The following is a 22,456-nucleotide window of genomic DNA, read 5'->3' on the forward strand; positions in this document are numbered from 1 at the left end:
ACTGTTTAAGAAAGACATAATATGTAATCTGAACAGTATAAACAGGATAGACATATAAACAATATAAACAGAATAAACAACAACATAAACAATGGCACTTGTGGCTATTGTGGGTAAAGTGAGGTCGTGCATTGTATACACTTAATCATCAAATCAGTCAGCTCAGTCTGTCAAGTAGGTTGGCTGCAGGGATTTTGAAGGTCCAGCAGGTGGCAGTGGTCAGCGACATAGTATCAGCACAGTATCAACACAGTGTGTCAGTGTGTCGACACGCCTCATGAGGCCTCATGCACCCATCACTATCCTTGACGAATTGTATTTCAAACAAAGAAAACTAAATCCAAAACAAACAAAGTCCTGAAAACAAAAAGAATCCAAAGTAGCAAACAAAACCATGACTGAAACAAAAACTATCAATTACCAAAACACTACCAGAACAAACGTGTCACCACGGTTTGGGGGCTCCGAGTCCCCCCCGCCTCCATCTTCTGCCCCCATCAACATGTGACAAGAAAAAGTTTCAATTTGGTTTCAGAGGATCAACATATCAGTGTGGAGACGTTCCGCTCTCAGGTAAAATGACAGATCGCTTTAACTGTTTCGTGACTTTGAACTCTGTGACGTTAAGAAGACAGATTGTTTTTGTCAAGCAGAGAAAAAAAAAAGACCTTGAACCGAAATTCCTTTCACAGCTATGAACAATCTAAAAATATTCACCCCACCCAACCCCTCCCTTCAGAAGTGAAACTGATGGAATTTAGGAGACCTAATGTGACTACTAGCGAATAAACATGAGCACATACCTGACCAGCTCCCCGTCCGCCTGGCCGGTCTGGGCCACTCTGATGCTGCGTCGCTCGGCCTTGCGGAGACGGTACTGAAGGATGCGGCGCGTCTTGTTGGCCTGCCCCAGCTGCTGACGCAGATCCTGCAGCTGGCGTAACTCCTTCTCCTGGAACATGTCACGCATCTCCAACATCTCGCAGCGCAGCTCCTCCACCTCATCCTGGGATGCACACCATACGGTGTTTATCTAGCAACACCACTGATAAACAACTGTTGTGAATTTTGCCATTCGGCTTCCTGCCAGAGAACAGCAAGTTTTGCAAAATAAGTACTGAAACCCTGAACAGTTGGACAAACATTCAGTCGTTTAGGCCAAGACAGATGAAGTTGATCGATGACGGTTATCGTAAATTATAGGTTCATCCTTAAATTTGACCCAGAAGCCAAACATCCTGAGTTTTTGTGGGTATAGCAAAAGGGTGATTGTCAATTGATGGGTGATGACCCCAAAATGGGTCGCGGACAGCTCGTAAAAAAATTACATGCATTCTTATTTTGATATTTCTGCTCCAATACAAAGGCGTACAAAGTTTGCACATGGAACATAAACAGGTAAGCGAGAGGTAGAGGCAAGATCTGTCCTAAAAAAAATGCCCGACCAATGAACTTGATTTGCAGGCCCGAGCCCGAAGCAAACCCGAAATTTCATATTTTATTTGGGAGTATTTTTGGCAGAAAAAAAAACCGCAAGATTTCTCAAGGTTAAAATAATCTACATATTTTTATGAACATGATAAATGCATTTGCACAACGAAATAACGCTGAGACACAGAATAAGAGGCCAGACAAAGAGCGATCTTGATGCGCATTTGCTTCATTACGCAGAGAAATCCTGCAGCCCACTAGGCTTTAAATAGAACAAATCAAATAAATAGGTAAAGATATATGAAATTATTTCTATAGTTTTGTTGAAACTAAATTTCACATAAAAGTTTCAATTTTCGTTATCTGTAAGTTGGAGTGACACGTACGCAGTGCATGCTCGGCGTCTGGCCGTCTGCGGCTCCGCTCCTGTGTATTTATCACGAAATAGCAATTACATTACAGCGCCTTCTCCGTTTTATCCAATTTGTTTGTTTTAAAACAAGTGTTCCTTAGTTTCGTATCCGCACATCGTTTTAGTACAAATTTTTTAAAACATATATTTATTTATTTTTTTAAGTCAGCGAGAGAGAAGCCCCACCCGACCCGAACCCGAAGCAAAGATTTACATTTTAGGGTGGGGTCGGGCTCGGGCGGCCCGATCTTACCTCTCGCCGAGAGGTAGTATAGCTGACTTGTGCTTTCAGCATATAGTTTGTTGATCCTGCTGCTGCGGAAGTCTCTCGCTGGTCATGTGTAGGCATCATTGCTGGTGACTACACTCGGTTCGAGGCACAAGACTGGAGACGTTTCTTATTTTTCTGTGTGGTCGCTACCACTGAGTCGCTAAACACCTGACGTGGGTCAGTGCCTGTCACTGCCAGAAGCGAACTGCAGGGAAGCTCCACCCCCTTTATTTATATAAACCCAGAACATGGTATCCTTCCACACAAAGTAGTGCCACACATTAGAACAACAGTGTCAGTGGCATACATCGTACCCAACATAGTTTACTCCGTAAGTAAACAGGCAAAGCAGCTCTATTTGTATAGCACGTTTCATACACAAGGTGTGCTTCACAAAATTAAAAAGAATAACATTTAAAAGCATTTACAATCAAAAACGTTAGACAGCCAGCAAAGTAAAGAAAGAAGTAGCTTTCTATAATTACAAAAATAACTTAAGAGTGTCGAAAAAAATAGTTGAAATAGATTTTTAAAACGCTTTCAATCAGTGGTTCTTAACCTGGGTTCAATCGAACCCCAAGGGTTCGGCGAATCAGTCTCAGCGTTTCGACGGAGCCTCTGCCGTGAAGGTTGAGACACGCCCGACTCGACGTGTCAATTAGTTATGACACGCCCACTTGGCCATCACTGGCTGCAGATGATCACATGCAATTTCTTGTCCAATCGGTGCTGCGGGAAATTTCGCTCAGTAGTCAACGTGTGACTGTCCTGATAGTCAGTTGTGTGATTTTTTTTTTTTTTTACAATGTTTTAATACATGCTATGTCGAGCTAAAAAAAAAAAAAGAATGTGTTTCTTAACATGTATGCAAATGAAACCATTTCCCGGCTTCTTCCTGCTGAACGAGGAGCCTAAAAATGTGATTCTTGCTGGAGTCAGTACAGTATTTTGGATTCAGGATTGCACACTCGTCTATTGGGCTGAAAAAAGGATGATTTTTGTTTTCTTTCGTGGTACCTAACCTCCCAATGCGTTGATTTGGTTCTCCTTTATTATAATTTTGTGGTTATTTTCAAACAATCTGCCATATTTTATCATACCAAAGTTTAAAAAAAAAGGAAAAAGTACAGAATGAAACATGGGCGCTTTGGATGGGGTGGGTGGGGGGGGGGGGGACAAAAATAAAAAACCTTTACTGTTAACTATATATATTAGCCATTTGGATAAGACGGCAAAATGAAAGTAATTTTACTCTTAACTTGCATCGCGCTTGTACTGGGGTGGAGGATCAATGTCCAAGTATCATTCATTATTTTTATTCTCAATTGCTAATCAAATTATGATTTGATTTGATTTTAAAATCCCCCAGTCTTAACAATCTTGCATAATTGCCTACGTTATAATATAGATGATGATCGTTTTGATGGATTGTGCTCGAAACTAACTTGGGTATGATGTACTGTTTTTCAAGAGTAATTTATATGAGTTTTTAACTTCTTTTGTCGGGGGGTATGTTTGTTTTAATCAAGTCAAACGAAACAAAGACAGGATGGCATGGGACAAGAGATCCGAACCATTCCTTTTGAAAGTCAGTGTGACTTGTTACCGGACAAACTAGTGGTTGTTCGAGAAATAGTTTGTTGCCATTCAATCTTTTGCTGCGACAGCCAAATGCTGCCATTGTGAGATTACAACTTCCAGCATCCTCATTCTGGTCAAAAGAAATTCAGTCTGTCATTTAAAATCAACTTCATACAACAGAGTAAATCAAGATACGAACTTCTGACAACCTTCAAAACAAGAAAAAAAAAAACCTAACAGGTTGTGAGGGTAAATATGGAAAAGACACTTTTGAAAAACAGGAGTAATTGAAATGAATACAACTTTATTCTCAAATGTGCTGTACGTATGTGTAACATACAGCACAGATGAAATTTCGCCATCAAAAGAAAAAGAAGAGGAGCCGCTGTGGGTGTCCGCGCCGCCATCAAAAGAAAAGTTAACAAAAAAAAAGACAAAATAATACAAGACAACACATGAGACATAGACAATCGTGCAATCTTAACCACTTTCCTGCATACACTTTGTCTGAAGCAGTTATAGATGAAAGCAACCAAATCAGCTAAATACTGCAACAAAACTGAAAACAATTCTCCAAACAAATACTGAAATTTAAATTCAGTAAATCTCCATTTTTTTACAGCACTCAAAGCATAGAATTTTTAAAGGTATGCGAGAAAGAGAGGAGAGAATCAAAGTGTCCTTTTGCCAGTGGATCAGAGACGTCATGCTCAAAATGTGCACACGTCGACGACAAGCTGAGTTTCAAAGTCAACAAGAAGCTGTAGCATCCATTGACGAAAAAAAGAGATTGGTTCACTTCTCCTATCCCATGGAAATCCATTTCAATTCCAAGGCACGACTCTCGGTTCCAAATACGCATCTGCGCTCCGCGCCGACGCTCCTCTCTCCTCATCCTCAACTTCAGCAGCCATCCACCCAGCCGCACAAACGCTGACTGACAAACAGCGCCGACATCTCCACTGAAAAAAAACGGGGCTGTGAAAAATGCTGCCCATTACACGCACAAAAAACACAAGCACTCCGGGGCTTTGTGTGTGTGTGTGTGTGTGTGTGTGTGTGTGTGTGTGTATATATATATATATCCATGTTGATTTAATAATGCACTTTATACTTACAAACAGTTGTTTGCGCTGTTGCTCTTGGGACCTGCAGCTGCTTGGAAATTGCCCCAAGTGACATGACATGATGCCAAATATACAAAGTGTTTAAGAGCTTCAATTGGAGTGTGTGAGGTAATCCTGAATGATCGGGTTCTATACTATACACAATACTATACTGTACTATACTATACTATACTATCACCCCCCCTCCCATACATTTTAAGGAGTGACGTTGAAACCAACCTCAGACTTTTGCAGTTGGCTCTTCAGGGTTTTGATGGCATTGCTCAATTCTTCAAATTTGACCCGACTTGCCTCAAGTCTTGTGTGGAGTCGCTGAATGACCATCTTGTAGCCAGAAATGCAGCTGTGATTTTCTTTCTGGGCCTCTTCGAGGTGCTTATTCTTGAGATACAAATCCTGATGACGATAACATGTTACAATTTTGCAAATAAAAATCATGCCAACTTCTGTACAAAAAAAATACATCAAAAAATCAATTAAAAAGTCTTTCCTGCCTGTATGCATATCTGGTAATGCTGAAAAACGCATACCTTCAGTCTATGAGTCCAATCACGTGCCTACATTTTCAGTGGGGCAAATAAGTATTTTGTCAACCACCAATTGTGCAAGTTCTCCTACGTGAAAAGATTAGAGAGGCCTGTAATTGTCAACATGGGTAAAGCTCAACCATGAGAGACAGAATGTGGGAAAAAAAACTCAGAAAATTATTTTGTTTGATTTTTAAAGAATTTATTAAAAATCACACCGGAAAATAAGTATTTGGCCAATACCGAAAGTTCATCTCAATACTTTGTTATGTACCCTTTGTTGGCAATAACGGAGGCCAAACGTTTTCTGTAACTCTTCACAAGCTTTTCACACACTGTTGCTGGTATTTTGGCCCATTCCTCCATGCAGATCTCCTCTAGAGCAGTGATGTTTTGGGGCTGTCGTTGGGCAACACAGATTTTCAACTCCCTCCACAGATTTTCTATGGGATTGAGATCTGGAGACTGGCTAGGCCACTCCAGGACCTTGAAATGCTTCTTACGAAGCCACTCCTTTGTTGCCCTGGCTGTGTGTTTGGGATCATTGTCATGCTGAAAGACCCAGCCACGTCTAATCTTCAATGCCCTTGCTGATGGAAAGAGATTTTCACTCAGAATCTCTCGATACATGGCCCCATTCATTCTTTCCTTTACACAGATCAGTCGTCCTGGTCCCTTTGCAGAATAACAGCCCCAAAGCATGATGTTTCCACTCCCATGCTTCACAGTGGATATGGTGTTCTTCGGATGCAATTCATTATTCTACACGAGAACCTGTGTTTCGACCAAAAAGTTCTATGTTGGTTTCATCTGACCATAACACATCCACCCAGTCCTCTTCTGGAGCATCCAAATGCTCTCGAGCGAACCGCAGACGGGCCTGGACATGTACTGGCTGCAGCAGGGGGACACGTCTGGCAGTGCAGGATTTGAGTCGCTGGCGGCGCATTGTGTTACTGATTGTAGCCTTTGTTACTGTGGTCCCAGCTCTCTGTAGGTCATTCACTAGGTCCCCCCGTGTGGTCATTCACTAGGTTCCCCCGTGTGGTTCTGGGATTTTTGCTCACCGTTCTTGTTCTCATTTTGACGCCACGGGGTGAGATCTTGCATGGAGCCCCAGATCGAGGGAGATTATCAGTGGTCTTGTATGTCTTCCATTCTCTAATAATTGCTCCCCCAGTTGATTTATTTACACCAAGTGTTTTACCTATTGCGGATTCAATCTTCCCAGCCTGGTACAGGTCTACAATTTTGTCTCTGGTGTCCTTCGACAGCTCTTTGGTCTTGGCCATAGAGGAGTTTGGCGTGTGACTGACTGAGGTTGTAGACAGGTGTCTTTTATACCAATAATGAGTTAAAACAGGCGTCATTAATACAGGTATGGAGTGGAGCCTCGTTAGACCTCATTTGAAGAAGTTAGACCTCTTTGACAGCCAGAAATCTTGGTTCTTTGTAGCTGACCAAATACTTATTTTCTTCCATGATTTTTAATAAATTCTTTAAAAATCAAACAATGTAATTTTCTGAGTTTTTTTTTTCCCCACATTCTGTCTCTCATGGTTGAGCTTTACCCATGTTGACAATTACAGGCCTCTCTAATCTTTTCAAGTAAGAGAACTTGCACAATTGGTGGTTGACTAAATACTTATTTGCCCCACTGTAAATATTGTGCTTGGAAGATTTAGAGCGTCCAGCGAATCCCTATTTTTCATGGGGTTATGTTCCACCCTCATCCGCATTCCACACTGGATGATAAAACAATGAATTTAATAAACGCCTGCTGTCTTCCTGCGATAATATATTGCAGCATGCCCTGTTTCAGCAACATGGAAGTTAGCATAGATAACAATTCATCCATTATCTGATCTGCTCAACGAGGGTCGCGGGGGTACTCGAGCCTATCCCAGCTGTCGCGGGGGGCAGCAGGGGCGCGGGGGATACACCTTGAACTGGTTCCCAGCCAATTACAAGTTAGTATAGATGCGTTTCTGGTCAAGCTTCGAACACCTGGTCCTTGCACACGCAGCAGCAACACAGAAAAAGAGCACACAATACGCACGGGCATGTTTGCTCGAGTTTTTGCTCAAAATTAGGCTGCGTCCTGCTTAGTTGCGGTTGCCCGTCATTTTTTTTTGGACTGAATCTGGACATTTCTACCACACAACATGCTTGCTGTCATGTATAAGAATCAAGGAAAGATTGCACAAAGTGCATACCTCAAGATCGGCAGACAGAGTAGATAGATATTTTTAAGGGACATTTTAAGAGCCGCAATTTTAAGACTGCATTATTTTTGTTCACGATTATCATACCTCCAAAATTTGATATTGACCGAAGGCTATATGTAATGTGGCTGCTATCCTAAATAGCTGGCGAGTCGCGAGATCATAATTCGAATGCTCACAATTGTGTACGGGATATGTGTTTGGTATTTGGGCATTGTTACAGTGTGATTGCTCTTTGTCCTCAGAACGCCTAATTCAAAATGTCACAATATAAATGGAGAACATTATCTACGAAGTGAAGCCGCGGGTAGTTAACTGTGGTTGATGCATCCTGTGATAGTCACGAACCTAAAATGATGGTACTTACTTTGGCTCTCTTCTTAGCTCGATGAAGTAGAAGACGTGCTTTGAGCAGAGTCAGCTCTGGCCTTGCTGGAGTTTCCTCCAGCTTGTGTTGCAAAGTGACACGCTTGCTTTTTTCTTCTTCCAACTGGAATTGAGCCTGCGCCGTCAACTGCTCCAATTCCTGACACTGAACATTGCGGTCATCAACGATGCCCTGTAAGGAGTTCAGAGAGATGACGAGCTTTGCATGCATAAGCAATTTTAAAGACAACATCCAAATATTTACATGTTTCCATCAATTCTATTATGTGGCATCGGGAGATTGTTGTTCCAAAGTGAAACGAGCCTCTATACCGGAAACATAAAACAGGTGGAGTTTGTCCGTATCATGTAAACTTTTTCTTTCTTTTTTTTAAACTTTTAGCCATGTTAAAATTTCTCACCAAAAACATCCCCAATGATACATTTTCCCAGTCTCGGCTCTTGTTCCGAACCTTTCACAATGTTTCACACATTAGAGCAGTGAAACAACACCCTTTTACATGAATTATTGGTTTACTGAGAAACATCTGGTGGCAAATGTTACCTTCCATCTTTGTAACAAAAGACAAGGAAAAGTATTCATCTTTACATAAAATCATGCCGCTCTATATAAATGACTCTTAATGGATTTCTGAGCTAAATATATCCACGGTCATCAACTTCTTTCCAACGTTTTCACACCAGTGAAACCAATGCTCAATGAATTTGTAGTGCATTCATTCTAAACACAAGGTGGGAGGGGCTGGGGCTGGGGGAAACAAATGATGTTCACACTGTACAAGAAATATACAGAGGACATCCACAGAGCATATACTGTTACTTTTCAAATTTAATTTCAAAATTGGCCGGTAACTGTTTTCGTTTGTTTAAAACTGGCGCAATTCCCACAATCAAACCTGCTGGAGTGGCCAGAGCGGGAAGTAAACCAAACCCCGCAAGCGAATTGGTGACACTGTGTTGTTTTCAAAAATGCTATGTCTTGTGATACACGTTACCATGTGCATAAATGAATAGTCCATCATTGATATATAAAGACTGACGCTTGACTCTGGATCGAGGATGGAAGCCTAAAAAAAACCCATGTTCTTACGATTTCCCGTGTCGCGCACACGGCAGCCAGCTTTAGGATGACATCATGAAGGGGCGGGGCAGTCACACGGGGAGAGGCGGGGTTTGAATGAGCTCGGCCTCTAATTTCCGGGTAAGAAAAATAGCTGCCAAAATAACTCTCATTTCTCCATTAATTATATCGCCATTGTGATGAAAATAAAATACATCATAATATAGAGTACCGTGTGTGCTTTTAGTTGACTGTAGAAAGCTGAAAATAGCATGATAGAAGCCCTTCAAGTCAATGCCAATCTGTCCTTCAAGTGTTTCATGCATTTGCCAAACTTGTTTACATTTAGACAACATTCAAAAGAGTAGCACATTTCATTATGTTCTGTACAGTAGAAAAAACAAACATTTATTTTTGTGGGGAACGTGTGTGTCCCTCACACTACCCGGTCTGTAAAGTATCTTGCGATTACAGAATAAAAAGTGAGTTGAAGCAAACCTGCTGTGATGCGATTGCCTGCGCTTGAACCACCGTTTCATTTTCCTTCATTGTGTTTAGCTGCTCTTCCAGCTGCTGTACCTGGAGGCAGAGGGAGAAATTTACAGTACTCGTTAAGACTACCTTTACTGAAAGCATTTAGAAGGTAAAGAAAATATGTCCTGTTGCATGTTTTGATGAAGATATGTGCATGCCCTATTCTTTGTAATCTGACACAACTGATCTGCACAAAGTTGAAAAAGCCTATGACTGAGACCAACTCCTGTAGAAGGTTGGTCTCCACTTTTGTCGCCTCAGCCTGCTGTAACAAACTTAACTGATTCTGCTCAATCATACTCTCGTGCATCGTGGAGGCCTGTGATTGACGATCAACAATAATGCAGCGCTTCAAAAATGGTCGATAGGAGTTTGTATTTTGAACAAGCAAGTGGCTTTGAATTACAATGAAACACGACTACAAAACGGTACCGTGTTTAGCTTGTCCTGCAGCTCCGTTTTGAGTTGTTTTTTCTCCCATTCAAGTTCTTCCAACGCCTCCCGCAACTGAGCTCGCTCCTCGGTGAGAGACCTCACCGTGAAATTCAGCCTCTCCTTCTCCTCAGCGGCGCTCTGACATCTACTTTCCTGCTCAGCTTCAATTCTTTTGATTTTCTGAATTAAACACATTTTCTGCAAAGAACAATGAGCTCTGTTTCGTCAGTTGCACAACAACATTAAAAGCAAGCATACAGTGTTTACAATGCAACAAACCTCCGCTTGAAATGTTTCTGTCACATTCTCTAGTTTAGCCGCGAGCTGATTTTTCTCCTGATTGCGTCTCTCCAGTGTCTCCTGCAACTGAGCTCGCTCCTCCGTGAGAGACCTCACTTTGCAATTCAGCTTCCCTACTTCATCAGCGGCGCTCTGACATCGACTTTCCTGCTCAGCCAGTAGAAGGTCTCTCTCAGCTTCAACTCGTTCAACTCGGTCGAGTTTTTCTGCGAAATGCCTTTTCTTCCAAGAAAAATGAGGGTCAATGCCTTTGTTTAGTCAATTTTTGAAAACAAATTTCACAGTATTAATGGAACAAACCTCTGCTTGATGTGTTTTTGTCGCATGCTCCAGCTTTACTGCTAACTGATTTTTTTCCTGATTTAATCTCTCCAGCATCTCCCGCAACTGAGCTCGCTCTTTATCTGATAAAGCTCTTGCCTGGAAAGAGGGAAATGTTAGAAAGACAAAAAAACATGGTGGTGAATTACAGAGAAAACTTTAGAACGTTCAGTCCCAATCTTCCAATAATTTTTTGTTACATCTTACAATATTTAAATTTAGGAGCCGACAAATCACATGTGAAATTATAAGCATGTTTCCTCGACTACAGTGTCCGTGGATTCATCCAGTCGCTATTTTTTCCCCTATTTTTTTTTTGTGGAGGGAAGGCTTTGTCATGGAAAATGAATATTGGAGGATGAGCTTTAGAATAATTTAACAACTACTGAGCACTAAAAGTTGAACATTGAACTAGAATTGTATCAAATACAGTTTTGATCAAACGTTTACATACACTTGTAAAGAACATGAGGCTATGTGGACAACTCAGATTTTTCTCTGACAGATTTAAAAAGAAAACAAACAAAAAAATGTGGTTCTTTAATTACTTTGTGAGTTCACAGGTTTGGTCACTTTTTCTGTTGAGTCAAAAATACAGAAACATAAATTCGGAATTTTGGTGACTTTGAAAGCTCTGTCATGTCACTTGGAGCAATTTCCGAGCAGCTGCAGGTCCCAAGAGCAACAGTGCAAACGACTGTTTGGAAGTATAAAGTGCATTATTACACTGCTTTGTCATCGCCACCATCAGGTAGAAAATGCAACCTATTACCTGCTGCTGCTGCGAAAAAACTGGTCCAGAGGTTGAAGAGTCAACCGAGAACCCCCAAAAAGCAGATCTGCCAAGAATTAGAAGCTCAGGGATGGCAACACGGATTTTGTTTTTCAGCTGAAATGTTGTAACAATTGACTTAGGGGGGTGGGCAGTGGGGGGGGGGGGGCGCAGCCCCCCTGAAGCTGAGAGGTTTGCAGTGAAATGAAAGTACAATTTAATGCAAAAAAGGACAGAAAAATGACATTGTGGAATAACACTAATCGGCAAATTTAATATAACTTTAACTCACTTTTCAAAGTTTTCTCACTGTCCTCAGTCACTTATTTACACACCAGAGTACACTATTTACACACTATTTACAAGTCAGTTTATCAATTTTAATTCAACAACTTCCTTCTTTCGGCAGCCAGCTGTGTCACTCTTTGAACAGCTTTCCTCTTCAGTTCCTGTTGGGTCAGATTTTCTTGCTGCCATCTCCTTGTCTTTCAAGCAATCTCTGGCCTTGACACTTGAGACAGCTGCAGATGCAGCCAGTGAATGCTTCTCCACACGTTTCTTCTTGTCAGCTGCAGCTTTGGCCCAGTCTTCTTTCTGCATCTTGGCAGCCCCTCTTTCATATTCACACAGATTTCTGTCAACTGGTGTGTGCAGAACATCCCTTTTCTTGAAATGTTGCAGGGCAATTGTACTTCTTGCATTCAATCCCGACTTAAGTGACTGAATGGCATTGAAGGTTTTGGTGTCTATTCTTGTGCTCTTGCAATCCACAATCTCCCCCATCAAATTGAATGAGCCTTCCACCATTGGACCATGGAAGCATGTCAGCACAGTCAGGACCATCTTGGAGGGAGCAGGATCCTTGTTGGATCCCTTGACTGCAGTCCACCACTTGTCAATGGACATCAGGTTTGGATCAGGTAAGGAGCTGTCCACTTGATACCTGTGAACCTCCAAGGAGATCTGTGAAGCTTAATCATTTAATCACGTGAATCATTTTGATTATATCATGCATTCAAATGCAGGAAAAACATCAACATTTCAACAACATTCCTTCGCTCTCAGATAATACAATTTATTATGCATAACCGTGCTTTATTATCCAAGACAAAACGTGAATTATCAAGATGAATATAAAACAAAAATAAAAACAAAGAAATGTTATCATGCTGTTGCTACAAATGCATACCAAATAAAATTGCAAATATCCTCGTATATTTGAATAAAAACGTACATACCTCGGCGTGTACCTGTCTTATCGGCAAGGGGCGTCAGTGGAGCAGATTCGTTGCTTGGTTCAGCCAAAGTACCCCAGTGCGTAACGTCTTTCGTTGTATCCGCTGACGAAGTTTGTTTGGAAAATGCCGATCCCAAAGAATAATTGCTCCGTCGAATGGCGATTTTGTCAGCATGTTTTTTCACTTTTGTTGCATGATCTGTCAGTGCCATGCATCCACGGGAGCCATAGTTAATTAAGTCACGACAATGCACACAATAAGCTTTGGTTTCTTCAAAAATTGTCCAAGAGCTTCTGTAACTTCGTCGAACTTGGAACCAATTTTAACCTTTACAGTGACTTTTCTCTCAAGCCAGTCTCATCGGAATTTATTCTTGACATTTAAGAGTTAATTTCTAGGAGTGAAGACTCCTGATCTTTCGTCAAAAATCTCCTAATTCCGCTCAAAACGATCCCAGAACAATGAATTTGCGAGACGAACAGGCCGCCATGAATCAGGTAAAAAAATATGTTACATGCAATTTGATTGGTCCAATCACTTGTAGTTAACCAATCGCTGGGCCGTATACAATCGAGCTAAGACTTCCGCAACAAATAATGCTTCCAGTGATCTGATTAGGTGATGTTTTCATACACGTCCAATCACAGGGCTGTTTACAATCGGAAGATGGAAAGACTGATCGAGAGAGCTCGTGAAAACTCGACTATAAGGTACCTGACCCCCCCCCCCCTAAAATTTTCTCAACGGATTTAGACGATTCACAAAAATGATCAATTTAAGAAATAAAACAGCGGATTTCCGCGTATACGCGGAAAATTGCCATCCCTGGAAGCTGCTGGAACACAGGTGTCAGTTTCCTCAGTCAAGTGTGTTTTAGAGCCCTCCCTCCAAAAGCGGCACCTGAAGGCTCGACTGAAGTTTGCAATTGATCACATAGAACAAAGAATTTCTGGAGAAGGTTCTGTGGTCAGACGACCCAAAAATGGAGCTTTTTAACCACAATGCCTAGAAATATGTTTGGGGAAGAATCTGTGAGGCCTTAAAGCCCAAGAACACTGTGCCTAATGTGAAGCACGGTAGTTTTAGTTATTATGCTGTGGTGCTGTTTTGCTGCCACTGGAACTTGTGCTTTAAAAATACGAAATAGAATAACAATAAAGGAGGAGGGTTTCCTTCTTCAAAATACGCTAACCTAAAATCATCAGCCAGACAATTGGGTGTGGGGCGTAGTGGTGTGTTTCAGGACAGGACAACAACCCCAAACACACATCAAAAGTGGTTATGGAATAGCTAAATCAGGCTAGAATTAAGAGTTTAGAATGGATTTCCCAAAGCCCAGACTTAAACCCCATTGAGAATGGACAATGATTTAGAAACAAGTCCTTGTCAGAAAGCTAACAAATGTAACTGAACTGTTCCAATTCTGCTAAGAGTGGTCAAAGATTCAACCACAAAGCTTGCCAGAAACTTGTGGATGGCTACCAAAAGCGTTGGATTGAAGTGAAGATGGCCAACTGACATGTCAGCAAATATTAGCATTGCTGTGTGTATATTTTTGAACGAGCAGATGTGGTCACTTTTCTGTTAATCCAGAGTAAAGAACCCCAAACAATCATGAATGCATGTTTTTTTGGGGGTGATAAAGAAGTGTCCATGACAGTTAAACTTTCAAAAACTCAGGAGACCCATGACATTAGGTTCTTGACAAGGATATGTCAGGATATGACAAGGAGAATTTGGATTAGTTGGAATGACTTTGACTGTATACACAAAAATAGTGTAAAATAGTGGTCAGGAGCGAAAATATATTTCGAACCAAAACCATAGATCCATAATAGAGAAAATACTCAGCTGGATTGATCAAGCACTTGAAAACAACTACCGCTGTACACAAAGTGCTGTACATGGAGCAAAAATAATGAATACAACTAACAATAAAAAAAAAACAATCACAAAGACAGTAGAAAGCAAAAAAACAGTCAAATTGAAAATAAAGCTGCATGCTGAGTCAAAAGCCAAAGCATAAAAATGAGTTTTTAGACGTGTTCTAAAAATCGGCAGCGAGGGGGCTTGCTGAACGTTGAGTGGAGTGTCGTTCCGAAGAGAGGGACCAGCAACAAAAAAGACTCGCTCCCCTCTGAGCCTCCGCTTACTTCTCTGTACCTGAGAGTGTCCGGTCCGCAGATCTGAGGCACCGGGCAGGTACGCAGGGGCTCAGAGAGGTAAGGTGGGGCGAGGCCGCTGAAAGATTTGAAAATGAATCGTAGGATTTTAAAAAAGAACTTTAAATTCCGTGTCTTTTTCCCAAGTGCAGTTCTGAATACCTCTTCAATCTGTTTTGACAACAATTATGGAATGAGCTATGAGTCGATGGTCTTGGACAAAAAATAAAATCAAATAAAAAATGCTGAAATGGAAATGAATACATTTAGTCGAGTGCCACGGTGAAAGTTAACCATATCTGTATTTTCTTGTAGATCCATCCGGAGCTGGTCTCTCTCTCTCTTCTGTAAGCGCTGCGACCACCAATTCTTGCTCCTCTGTGTCTTCAGCAGAAATCTCAACACCAGACATCAAGACAAGGTTTTCGCGATCCTCATCTTTCAAAGTACACTTATTGCTGGGTTCACCAGCCTTTCTGAGAGCAAGCACTCCTTGTCTCCTGATTTCTGTGCCATTTGCTCAAATTACCTTTCATAAAATTAGTATGTGTCATGATGATGAATAAATGATGCCCATTTTCAGACACTGATCATGTTTCATGAGGTCTCTCAATTAGAAAACGGATAAAGACATGCAACACTCTATTTAATCTCTGCCAGTGTTATATTTCCACAACATTTCAAGGAAATTAAAAAAAAAATCAATAAAGTCCCAATATCCCGACGTATCCTAAAACATGTGGTGTTTCATTACAAGTACTGTAATGCTTTTCAGTAGTGTATCACGTTCATTGAAGATTTTCATAACCGGAGACAAAAGTTACAATGATTCTTCCTTGTCTCAGTTTTCAGAATACGGCAAAACTAAAGAAATTGTCCTCACTTCACAGCATCACTGATCTTTTCCACTTGCACATTTTTGTCAAATATATTGTCAGGGCAAGTGACCAAAGGTGGGAAATTGTGTTGGGTTGCACATTTGATTCACTAATATAATCTTGGAGATTTGAAAGGCAAAGTTTCAAAAACAAGCAGCATATTTTGAAAATAGCACCAGTAAAAACCATCTCAAAAAACAATGGCAGATTGCACGACCTATTTTTAGGAGTTTGTTTTGCATGTCAGTTTTAACGGAGATCATTTTGACAATGTCACCTGTCATCAAAACTCAAAAGAACATTCTTGGATTTTGATTACCGGAAATGCATTTCCTTAATTACCTCAAGAGCGATGAATTCCTGCAGTTCGGCCTTTTCCTTCAGCTCCCGTGAAAGAGCATTTTTCTCCTTCTTCAGTATTGGAGTCTGGCCAACGACAATGTCCAGTTCCTGCTTGAGATGGTTGCGCTCAGATGCAGGCATATCCTAGAAACACACCCAACAGCAAAAATTCCTCAGGTGTTTCCTGGTGTGCATGTCATTTTGGTGGCACAATTGTATACGACTGATTCAACTTTTACATGCAGCGACTGCTTCACATGAAATCGTTGACTGAAATTTACATTTAAAATCATAAACTGCCGTCAGTAAAAATGATGTTGCACTTCCAAGATATTGAAAGCGATTCAGTTCCGAACATGGAAGTCAAGATCAGAAGTCCTTCTGTCACGTAGCGAGGTGGTGGTGGACCCGAAAAAGCACGCAGGAGGGAGGAGCAGGGTGTACTTGAAAGATTGTATTAAAACAGAGAAAACTAAATCCAAAGCAAACAAAGTCCAAAGTATCAAACAAAACACATGACCGAAGATAAAACATAACAATGACCAAAACCTGACTGAAACAAACATGACAGTAGCACAAAGCAACAATGACCCGACCAAGATTTTTCGGGCTGGAAGTCCTTTTAAAGCCACTAATTACCTAATGACCAACAGGTGTGCAGCTGCAGGGGAGCCCTACAGTGCCACCTGTTGGTCCCAAACCGAATCATGACACCTTCAGACAATGAAAATAGGCTCCACCGCTTAACTTTGCAAAAGGCATGTGGCAAAAGCATTTACTCATTAAACATGGAGACCTTTAACCAGATATATAAAGACACATTATCTGTAAAGGGGAAAAATGGTTTTATACATTGTGTTCTATGTTCCAACGCCAACATTATAATGAACGAATGGGAAGGACAATGTCACAGTTGGTCATCAAGATTGCTCTGCTCATGTCAAGGGAGACCTTAACTCAGCTTTACTTATGCAGGCAACCAATGAGACATTCTACTCGCTTGGGTCGGCATTCTGAAAGCTGTGTCAAATATTGATTTCATGAATTCAAACGAGGTCACAAAAATGTCACAAATCTAAAAAAAAAAAACAAAAAAAAAAAAAAAACAAGAAAAAAAAACGTAATACCTGTTGTGCAATGTCAAAACTGAACACCTTTACCCTTGGAAAGGCATAATATTGGATCAAGCTAGTGCCTATCAACGTATTGTGCAAAAAGTAAGAACATGTTTCTATGCTTTACAAGTGGTTACGCTGTTGTGCCTGATTGGTCTATACCAGTGGTTCTCAAATAGTGGGGCGCGCCCCCCTGGGGAGTGGGGGGACGCGAGGCTCAGTCAAGGGGGGCGCGTTTGGCCTCGGGGAACATGCTTTTTTATTTTGATTTTTTTTCCTGTCCGAGAATAAAGTGCAATTGCACTTCGACTACTTTAGGGGGCAGTGGCGCTCTCCTTGGCAGAGTGCGCAGGGAACATTCGCTCGGTGTTTTGTTGACACTGAGCATGCGCGCTTTGCACACGGCACAGAATATGAGCGTGAAGTGTCGACACAAAGTCGACAGACGGAGAGAGAGAGCGCGCGCGGCGGCGAAGGTCTACAGAAAGCGAAGACGAGGAAATGGCGAAGCGGATGTAGAGCTTGGCTTCACTGTGACGACGGTGGGAGGAAAGACAGCGGACAGCATGAAGCCAAATGAATTAAGGCGTCACTGAAAGACATTACACCCCAACCCCGTTGATAAAAGATTTGGGTTTTTTTTTCATGAAACTTCAACAGATGTATTATCTTAAAAATAAAATAGTAGCCATAAGAGAACTTTTCAATTCATTCATTTGCAAGGGAATTTTTCCCAACACATACACCGACTTGAACCACTGTCACCTCACCTTAACATCTTTTTTAAACAAAAACAAATTTGAAACACAAAATTTGAAAAAGAACTTGTCAGGACCACAAAAGATTGAAGGATATGATAAGTGTAGTCATTAAAGTGTCAAAAGAATCCTATCACAGAATAGTGTTCTAACTTTTGTAAATTTCTATGTAAGACATTCTGAGAAGAAACTCTTTCTTTGGACACTGCAGTTCAAACAGAAATCATCCGTGGTTAAATGATATTGACCACCAAAATGTAGCACAATCACAAAAACATGAAACAAAACGACAACATATTTTACCTTTTTTATGGTTTCAAAGACATCATCAACAGCCAGTGGGACAGCAGCAGGAAGATGATCACTCCCCATCATTGTGAACGACTTTCCAGAGGATGTCTGACCATAAGCAAAGATGATCCCTGTTTCAAGCAAAAACAAAAAAACAAAAAGGCAGCAACATTGACACGTGCACAGGAACACGTACAATGTAAAGCTTTACGATGTCATTTCCAACCATTGTATCCTTCCACAGTGGAAACAACCAATGGCTTTGCGATGTCCTGGTAAACTTGATTGGTTGTTTCTTCAGCAGTGAACACTCTGTCTGTTCAAAACATACAAGTGCACAACAGATTGTGCTATACGGCAACGGTGTAACACGCGCTGCAGGTTTATAAATAACAGACGACACTGTACATGCTTGAGCAGAAAGCCGTACTAAAACGGAAACGCTTTGTTGTGCTCCCGTCTTCAATCTGATGAATGAATTTCTCATCACTTTTCCAAAAGACCTGAACCTTCTCTGCCTTTTTCTGATGGACCACTTTCTTCTCTGTAACAAAGAAACATTGAAGACATTAGATATTTTGAAGTTGCAGCTTAAAATAAGAGTTGTCCAGCTGGAACTTGACTAATTTCCTCTGAGAACTGCAATTACTAATTGATGCAGTCTGACTTAAAAAAAACACAAAAAAAAACATGTTGATAACGCTTGGCTTGAGCACTCCAAATTAGATCCCGCATCATATGCCTGAATGGGGGTCATTCCATGCCAAATCACCCAGCGGGTTTAACCAAGCGGATTTTGATTTTCATGAAACTTGCAGTAGTTGTAGATCGTGATGGCAAAACATGAAAGTTCACATTTTAGGTTAAGCGGAGCAGGTGTTTGGTGAAATAAGTAGTCAGTGGAGCACGTCTATGGAACTACTATATTTCAGAAGCATTTTTGATTCCGATTCAAAGTTTTGATTTTATATTGAATTGAATTGAATACAATTCAACTTTGATGTTGGAGTTATGACCTCATTTTATAAAAAGGGTATTTTTTTCTTCTCGAGTAATACACTGGTTTAATTAGAAGTGTCGCGACTCCAGAGTCGATGAGGCACCGGTATAGTTGTTCCTTAGGAGTTAAAATTCAATCTATTACAAAAGATGGGACATTGATTGCATAAGCACCAACTACTTTAAGCAACATACCATGTCCTATTTGATTAGTTTATTTTATACTATAGCATTAACCACAAATCAATCACACACAGATTGCATGAATAAAGACCTCAATATACAATTATGGTTTTCTTTTTGAATTGAATTGAATTGAATTGAATACAACTTTCTTGTCAAATGTGCTGTAGGTATGTGTAACATACAGCACAGATGACATTTCTTCTATCTCAACATAAAACAAGAGGAGCCACTGCGGGTGTCTGGCCGCCATCAAAAGAAAAGTGAACAAAAAATGACAAAATATTACAAGACAACACATGAGACACAGACAATCGTGCAATCTTAACCACTTAACCGCATACACTTGTTGTCTGACGCAGTTCAAAGATGAAAGCGGAGCGAATCAAAGTGTCCTTTTCACCAGTGGATCAAAGACGTCATGCTGCAATGTGCACACGTCTGCTACCAGCTAAGCTTGAAAGCAACAACAAGAAGCTGTACCATGCATGAACAAAGAAGAGAGATTGGCTCTCTTCTCCTGTCCTCTTTCAGTGATGGTTCCCATGATGCAAGATAAACAGTACTAAAAAAAAAAAAAGCCATCAAACATACAGGAGCCGAAATGACAATCAGAGTTTGGACCACTACGTGATTTGTGTGCCCAAGAAACCAAGAAAACTTCATCAAGCCACAACTACTAGAAATACAGTATGAACTGTATGTACGGTACTATGACTTAAAAAAAGGACAATAGAGACTCACGGGTAACATTACGCTGACTACCAGTAGTTCATATTTGTCCTCTGTTGAGGACATTTGTGAACCTAAATATCTCCCACCCAGTGCATCCAATCGCATTAATTAGCTCCTTTTGTGCTCTAAAGAGAACATTCAATGCATTCCAATGATATCAATTTTGTGGGGCGATGGGGCTTTTTTACCTTGACTTCACAATCGAAGAAAATGGCTTGCCTCAGTGCAAGCACTTTTTATGGGAAGAGGAAAAGTAAGTGTTTAATACTTTGTATCAAACACATTTTGTCTTGAAATGCTGTTAGCATTTTATTTATAAGACTCTGATGAACATGTTAAAGTGTTGTTTGAGTTATTTTAAGTGTATTTGAGCCTAGTATTCAAGTGTTTAAAAAATGTCCTCTGTCGTGGACATTTGAAGTTATTTCGTCCATTTTGCTCTTTTTTTCCCCAAATGACAAGAAAAGGAGTCATTCTCAGAAGCAGAAGGAATTTTACTGTGGATTGTTGATGGAAACTCAGACAAGTTATCTGATGAAGATGATATGATGCTGCTATGACACGCCAAAACTGGACCCCGGTGGATTATTTTAAACAATACATTGATGACTCTGTTTGACTAAATGGCCCTGTACACAAATCAGCATCAAGTACTTGTGTCTGGAGCAATGTTAAATACCACACCTGAGGAACTGAAGACATTCTTTGGGAATTCTATTTACATGGGCTGTCTAGGATATCCAAACATTCACATGTAAATTGGGCCTCAAGTACTCAGTTTTACAAATAGAGAAACTCCAAGCTCGTCAATGACCTTGATGTTTCAGATGAAGAAAAAACAAGCGATCTCTTGTGGAGAATCAGGCCCCTCTTGATCAAAGTAAGGCAAGGATGTCTGAGTCTGCCAAGAACAGGAAAATTGTGCATTGATGAGTAAATGGTTACTTTTACTGGTCGATGCCCAGTGTGCCAGTATGTACCGGGCAAACCAAACCCAACTGGGTACTTTACAACACTCAGCCTCCTTGACACCCTGATGAGAAAAAGGACTGACAGCGACTGGAACCCTCATGAATAACAGGGTTCCAAAGGACTGCAAGATAATAGGCGATCAGCTTTTCCTTTGTGTTTCTTAGAAAGGGAATTGCTTTTTAAAGTATCATACCAAATAAGCATAATAGAATCAAAAGTGAAAGAAAAGAAATGAGATGATGGACAGTTATGTTTTTGTGGGACAGTTTGTCAAGTTGACTTTTTGATAATTTTGTTGGACTAACTGTTTCACAATGGAGGTCCGTTTCCCCTGTATTGGGTTCCGATGTCCACTGTAGAAGACACACCAAAGCTTAAAAATAAAAATAAAAAATATTTTGCAGTAGTCCAATTACTTCACATAGATTGGGGAATTTCAAAATGAATGTGATTGGACAACATTTTTTTTCCTGGTGGTCAGGAGGATAGTAGACCTCACTCCAATAATTATAGCTGGGTTTAGGAGGGGAACAACATTAATTCACTCTAAACATACATTTATAAATTACTAGTGTACACCAGTACGACTTTTTATGATGGATCGGCGCAAGCTGAAAATGCCAAGACTTTTTTTTGTACCAGTCCACTCTTACGTTTAAACGTAAACATTGTCATTGGAAGTTGCTTTTATCCGCTTAGTCAGTAATGTAGGATAAGCCCGTTTTTAGATTTGTTGAACACTTCCCAGTCAGCAAAGGCATCTGGCCCGGATTCGGCATGAAGCCGGCACAGCTGGCCTTGTGTCGGCAATGGCATAACGCATGTGGGCCGAACACGGCCCAGGCGTGGCAAAGGAGGCACTGGCTTGACTCTGGCAAACCAGATGAGGGCCAGTTGTGGCGTGAAGTATTTGGGCCAGAAATCAATTTCCAACTCCGGCCCGAATATGGCCAGCCAGAATTGAGCCACTCCTAAATGCAGTTTCAGATTTTTTTTTTCTACACACAGCCTTGTTTTACAATTGCACACCATGCGGAATTCCATTCATCACACACACACACACAAGTGTGTGTGTGTGTGTGTACAAAGTACAACGGAACACCATAAAGTGTATATTCAGCGCAACAAGGCGTTTTTCCAGGAACTTAACTCGTGGCCTACAACGACAGCAACTACAATAAAACCCAGCAGTAATAAAAGATTAATTCGTCGCTTTTCGTTTTCAACAAAGAGAGTGTCGCTAAAATGATTAGAAGTCGTCTCCAGTTCAATTTAGAACATAATGAGAATTGAAAGTGCTCCCACGGATGCCGACACTAAAAGATCGGTGATTGGCTTATTTCGATGTCAATCTAACAGGAACACAGGCTCAGACAGATCACCCAATCTGATGCTGAAAA

General features: G+C 40.8%; 1 protein-coding gene across 1 annotated transcript in view; it reads right to left on the reverse strand.

Moving 5' to 3' along the window:
* Positions 1-803: 803 nt before the first annotated feature.
* The window catches only part of LOC109512932 (microtubule cross-linking factor 1-like), a gene marked incomplete at its 3' end in the record, with an annotated part of 31,277 nt that continues 9,624 nt past the window's right edge, over positions 804-22,456 (reverse strand). The window contains exon 2 of the mRNA XM_019865041.1: positions 804-1,006. Coding sequence (XP_019720600.1) covers positions 804-1,006 — 203 coding nt within the window. The remainder of the gene's footprint in view (positions 1,007-22,456) is intronic.

This window comes from Hippocampus comes, unplaced genomic scaffold, assembly GCF_001891065.2.
Source record: "Hippocampus comes isolate QL1 unplaced genomic scaffold, H_comes_QL1_v1.1 scaffold124, whole genome shotgun sequence".
Classification (NCBI taxonomy): Eukaryota; Metazoa; Chordata; class Actinopteri; order Syngnathiformes; family Syngnathidae; genus Hippocampus; species Hippocampus comes.